At 42.1% G+C, this 6,000-nt stretch overlaps 1 protein-coding gene across 1 annotated transcript in view; it reads left to right on the top strand.

Moving 5' to 3' along the window:
* The first annotated feature begins 563 nt into the window (after positions 1–563).
* Positions 564–6,000, top strand: part of LOC125457738 (spermatogenesis-associated protein 16-like) — a 111,458-nt gene continuing 106,021 nt past the window's right edge. Inside the window, exon 1 of the mRNA XM_048542322.1 lies at positions 564–1,181. Coding sequence (XP_048398279.1) covers positions 564–1,181 — 618 coding nt within the window. The remainder of the gene's footprint in view (positions 1,182–6,000) is intronic.

Here is a 6,000-nt window from a genome sequence, read left to right as displayed (position 1 = left end):
TGGCATTTTCTTTCACTAAAAAGAACAAATCTGTCTGCCATTCACCACCACTAACTGTTGAAACTCATGTTTATATTCACGGTATTATCTGTGCCTACCCCCTGTAACTTCAGCTTGTTAACATCCAACCACAAACTCTCCATTTGATTGACTTTGGCTTTTTAAGGAACTCTGCTTTGTTCTCCAATGCCACTGACACTCATGGCTTTCAGTTCGTTAAGACTCAAATGTTGCAAATTCCTCCATGAACCCCTCCACATCTGTATTTCCATTTATGACCTTTCTTTTAAAACTATATCTTTTCCCCGTCTTTTTGTAGCTTCTCCAAAAGTGTCCTCTTTATCCTTTTGCTGTTCCAAAGTAGTTTTGAATTTTTTTGTTGTGAAGGTGCCTTCTAAAATAAAAATTACCATTGCAGAACCAGTACATTACAAAATTAAGACAGTCCCAGATGGGCCAAATTCTTAGACACATACTATGATGTGACAAAAATTATCTGCATTCCAGAACAATTTCTAATCATTCATATTCTGTAACCTTTATTTAGGTATCAATGTTTGAATATGGCTTCTACAATTATGAAAAATCCAGATGGAAAACAGAATGTGGCTGTCAACACTAAAATTGAAAAAGAAATAGATACTTTCAATATATCTCAAAGTAATACATTGGATGATGCAGCTGACCATCCTAGACCTTCTGATGGGAATGACAAAATGTGTAACAGAAAACCAGAATCCTATTTAAGCCAAAGAATGACACATACAAGGAAGGTCAAACTAAAGAGAAAGAGTACATTAGACAGCTTAGGGATCAAAAGAAAACTAGAGAATGAAGAAAAATGTGCCAACAAAAAGGAATTGAAAGCAGTAGAGCATCAAGATCCACCAGTAATTCAGTCTCTCACTCGTGTGCCCTTAAAAAGTGTAATGGATGTTGAAATGAAATTGGTATATGTTGATGAACAACAAATAATGTATGAATTTATAGAATCCCAAGATTACAGAAGTACTCAATCAGTGTGTGAAGCCAGCAAATCGGGAGAATCTATGACTTCGTGTGCTTTGAATTTGGCACCCCAAATGGATAAATGGCTTGCTAAAGCTTTAAAGGACGCAAGTTTTTACTACCATCAGAAGAAGTATTCAGTCGCAGCAGGACGATTCAGAACTGCATTGGAGGTACCTGCCCTATTTCATCATTAACTTTAAATTTAAATTAACTTTATTTTCTCCTGTTGCAATGCCAATGGTTCGTTAGTCAGAAATTTAGAGGTCTTTTTCCAAATTTGAAGTCACACTTAGAAACAGAAATCCGAGAATTAGCATGATAGCGTTGTTAAATTTAGTTAAATTTAAATTAAATTTACACTCTTTGGAATAGAGACAATAAAATTCAATATAGGAACATAGAAAATAAGAACAAGAGTGGGCCATTTAGCTGTTCAAGCAGCCTCCATAACTCAGTATGATCATGCCAGATCATTCCACTTAATATTTTGTTCCCGTTTTCTTCCCATTCCCATTGATCCCTTCAGCCCTGAGAACTATTATCCATTTCCTTCTTGAAAATGTTCAACGTTTTGACTCAGCCATTTATTATGGCAGAGAATTTCACAGGCTCACCAACTGTCTGGGTATAGAAATTTCTCCTCATCTCAGGTTTAAATAACCCACCTTGTATCCTTAGACTGTGACATTAGTTCTGGACACTGTGATCATCGGGAACATCTTTCTGTTATTTACCCTGTCTAGTCCTGTTAGGATTTTTTCAGTTCTTTGAGATCCCACCTTTATGCTTCTTAACTCCAGTGAAAAAAGTCCTAACCAATCCAGTCTCCCTTCATAGATAATAAAATGTGAGGCTGGATGAACACAGCAGGCCAAGCAGCATCTCAGGAGCACAAAAGCTGACATTTCGGGCATAGACCCTTCATCAGAGAGGGGGATGGGGTGAGGGTTCTGGAATAAATAGGGAGAGAGAGGGAGGCGGACTGAAGATGGAGAGAAAAGAAGATAGGTGGAGAGAGTACAGGTAGGGAGGGGATAGGTCAGTCCAGGGAAGACGGACAGGTCAAGGAGGTGGGATGGGGGGTGTGGCTTGGGGTGGGAGGAAGGGATGGGTGAGAGGAAGAACAGGTTAGGGAGGCAGAGACAGGTTGGACTGGTTTTGGGATGCAGTGGGTGGAGGGGAAGAGCTGGGCTGGTTGTGTGGTGCAGTGGGGGGAGGGGACAAACTGGGCTGGTTTAGGGATGCAGTTGAGGAAGGGGAGATTTTGAAACTGGTGAAGTCCACATTGATACCATTAGGCTGCAGGGTTCCCAGGCGGAATATGAGTTGCTGTTCCTGCAACCTTCGGGTGGCATCATTGTGGCACTGCGGGAGGCCCATGATGGACATGTCATCTAAAGAATGGGAGGGGGAGTGGAAATGGTTTGCGACTGGGAGGTGCAGTTGTTTGTTGCAAACTGAGCGGAGGTGTTCTGCAAAGCGGTCTCCAAGCCTCCACTTGGTTTCCCCAATGTAGAGGAAGCCACACTGGGTACAGTGGATGCAATATACCACGGTATCAATGTGGACTTCAGTTTCAAAATCTCCCCTTCCCCCACCTCATCCTAAACCAGCCCAGTTCGTCCCCTCCCCCCACTGCACCACACAACCAGCCCAGCTCTTCCCCTCCACCCACTGCATCCCAAAACCAGTCCAACCTGTCTCTGCCTCCCTAACCTGTTCTTCCTCTCACCCATTCCTTCCTCCCACCCCAAGCCGCACCCCCATCTACCTACTAACCTCATCCCACCTCCTTGACCTGTCTGTCTTCCCTGGACTGACCTATCCCCTCCTTACCTCCCCACCTATACTCTCTCCACCTATCTTCTTTTCTCTCCTTATGGGGTCCGCCTCCCCCCCCCCCCCCCCTCCCTATTTATTCCAGAACCCTCACCCCATCCATCTCTCTGATGAAGGGTCGAGGCCCAAAACGTCAGCTTTTGTGCTCCTGAGATGCTGCTTGGCCTGCTGTGTTCATCCAGCCTCACATTTTATTATCTTGGATTCTCCAGCATCTGCAGTTCCTCTTATCTCAGTCTCCCTTCATACATTGGTCTGACCATCTCTGAAATCAGTCTGGTAAGCTTTCATTGCATTCTCTCCATGGCCAGATTATCCTTCCTTGGATAGGGAGACCAAAACTCTGCACAGTATTGTAGCCTCACCATGGCCCTATACAATTGCAGCAAGACATCCGACTCCTTTCAGAAGGCAACTTTACTGAAGTCTTCACATGCAGCTAGCCTATGAGACAATAGTTGGTTTAACTTTTTATCACATCCATTTCATTTCTGTTCTCATTTTTTTTTTCATTGCTTTTATGGCACATTTATGTTTCTCTCCCTCTGAATGTTCGTGCATTAGCAAATGTGAAAGAGACACTTCAGAATGTTGATAAATAGAATTGTGATTTTATTTCCTGAATACAAACCACTGAAGCCAAGCAAGAGCCGACATATTTGTTGAGTTTAAGGTGATTAGTCTGCCAGTTTGTCAGTGGAACATTCCTCTGTCATGTGCAACTATGCTTGTGTCTCTTCTCAAATGCTTAAGAGCTTTAAACAGACGCCTAAGCGGTGGAAGTTGGCTGCAGAGGAGCTATGGCCTGTACTGAGCCTGTTTAGCAGGAACCACTTTTGCATGGTAGTTCAAAGCCAACTTAAGTCAGTAACAAATTTCTTGTGACTAATCCCACTTACCTTATTTCCCATTCCTTGATCCAAAGGATGTTTCTTAGTTTGACCTTTTTCAGAAAAGTTGTTCCAAAGTGGGTGCCAGGATAGAAGGTAGAAGTGGTTGGGTTGAACAGGTCATCATGGATTGGTTAGTAAGGGGCAACATAGATCCCTTTAACTAGTTTGTGGGTTTTTGTCAGTCAGTGCAAGTGGGGAAAATGAAACTTGTGAAGACAGGAAACCAGGGGAAGTTGTTGCATGAAGGACATCAATTAAGATATGCACACTCAGTTGAGTGTCAACAAAAGACCAAAATTGTACGTAGTATTGTAGTCTCACCATGGTCCTGTAGAATTGCAGCAAGACATTCCTGCTGTTTTCAGGAGGCAACAATTACTGAAGTCTTCACATACCAGCTGGCCTATGAGACAATATTTGGTTTTAAGTTCTTCCCACATTTCTTTCATTTCTGTTCTCATCTTTTCATTGCTACAATGGTTTATTTATGTTTCTGTCTGAATGTTCGTGCATTGGCAAATGCGAAAGTGATATTTCAGAATATTGATAAATGGAATTAAATTGTTATTTACTGATTGCAAACCCCTGAAGCCAAGCAATAGCCTCCACATTTGTCAGACAAGTGTGCATTACTCTGCTGTGGAGACCGGTAAGGTATATTCTAATATCTGGCTGTAATGGTAGAATCATCCCACAGAGATTCAGCATTGTCTTCGTAGTAGGTTGTTTCCAGTTCTGACTTCTGCTGACATTAGAAAAAGGCATTGTATGGTTTCTGCAGACAGGCAGACAGAGAATGGAAAAGATCCATATTTTAGGAAGGGAAAGTTTACAGTCTTTCACTGGGATTTCTATCAACACTAAATTTGAACCTTTCCAGAATTAGAATACATCATGGAGAGTTAGTTGTTGAGTTATCACATTGGAAAGATAAAGACTATACTGGTGGCTCAGGTGGCATGGAAGAAAAAGACCTGCATGTTACCTTCCAACTTCAGTACGTTGATCTTTGGACTAAGATATCAACTGGCATTATAGACAAAAAGACACTCAAGCTGGAGTTTCATACAATTTAACCTTTATTAATACTTATTACTTGTATGTTATTAACTCTTAACATCTTTGTATTCAACTCCCTACTCTATGTTGCTACTCACTACACTGTAAGTTTCTTGACTTGAACGTTAATACTGCCCATGTGTGATGAACTGGCCTGGTTCACTCCCACAAATCATAGTCTGTTTTGAGTTCTGAACTCAGGGTCTCCTCAATACAAAAATGTAGAAAATAGATGCAGGAGTAGGATACCCAGTCCTTTAGAGCCAGCATCACCATTTGATATGATCATGCAATTTCAGTATCCCACTTACACTTTCACTCCATACCCCTGGATCTCTTTAGCAGAAAGTGCCACATCCAGCTCCCTCTTGAATATATCTCATGAACTGAACACAATAGCTTCATGTGGTAGAGAAGTCCACAAATTAGCATCCTGGTAAATCTCCTCTGCACCCTCTCTAAAGCTTCCACATCTTTCCTTTAATGAGGTGACCAGAAATGAACACAATGTTCCAAGTGTGATCTAACCAGAATTTTATAAAGCTGCAGCATAACCTCACAGCTCTTAAACTCAATTCCACTGCCAATGAAAGCCAACACACCATACACCTTCTTTACAACACTATTAACTTGGATATCCACTCTGAGGGATCTATGGACGTGCACCCCAAGATCCTTCCGTTCCTTTACACTGCCAAGAAATCCAGCCATTAACCCCGTATTCTGCATTCAAATTCAACCTTCCAAAATGAATCACTTCACGCTTTCCTTCATTGAATTCCATTTGCCACTTCTTTGTCGAGCTCTGCTTCCTGTTGCTGTCCCGTTGCAACCTCGAGCAACCCTGCACACTGTCCACTACTCCACCAACTTTTGTGTTAACGGCAAACTTACTAGCCCACCCTTCCACTTCCTCATTCATGTCTTTTATAAAGATCGCAGAACAGAGGTCCCAGAACAGATCCCTGCGGAACACCACTGGTCATCGAGCTCCAGGCTGAATACTTTTCATCTACTGCCACCCCCTGTCTTCTGTTGGACAGCCAGATTTGTATGCAGACAGCCAAATGTCCCTGAACCTCCTTACTTTCTTAATGAGAACACCATGTAGAACCTTATCAAATGCCTTGCTAATGCACCACGCCCACTCCTCTACCTTCTTCAATGTGTTTTGTCACATCCTCAAAGAATTCAATAA

This window comes from Stegostoma tigrinum, chromosome 14 (genome assembly GCF_030684315.1).
Source record: "Stegostoma tigrinum isolate sSteTig4 chromosome 14, sSteTig4.hap1, whole genome shotgun sequence".
Taxonomy (NCBI): Eukaryota; Metazoa; Chordata; class Chondrichthyes; order Orectolobiformes; family Stegostomatidae; genus Stegostoma; species Stegostoma tigrinum.
Note: the sequence above shows the minus strand (reverse complement) of the source record. Positions and strands in the feature narration are given on the sequence as shown.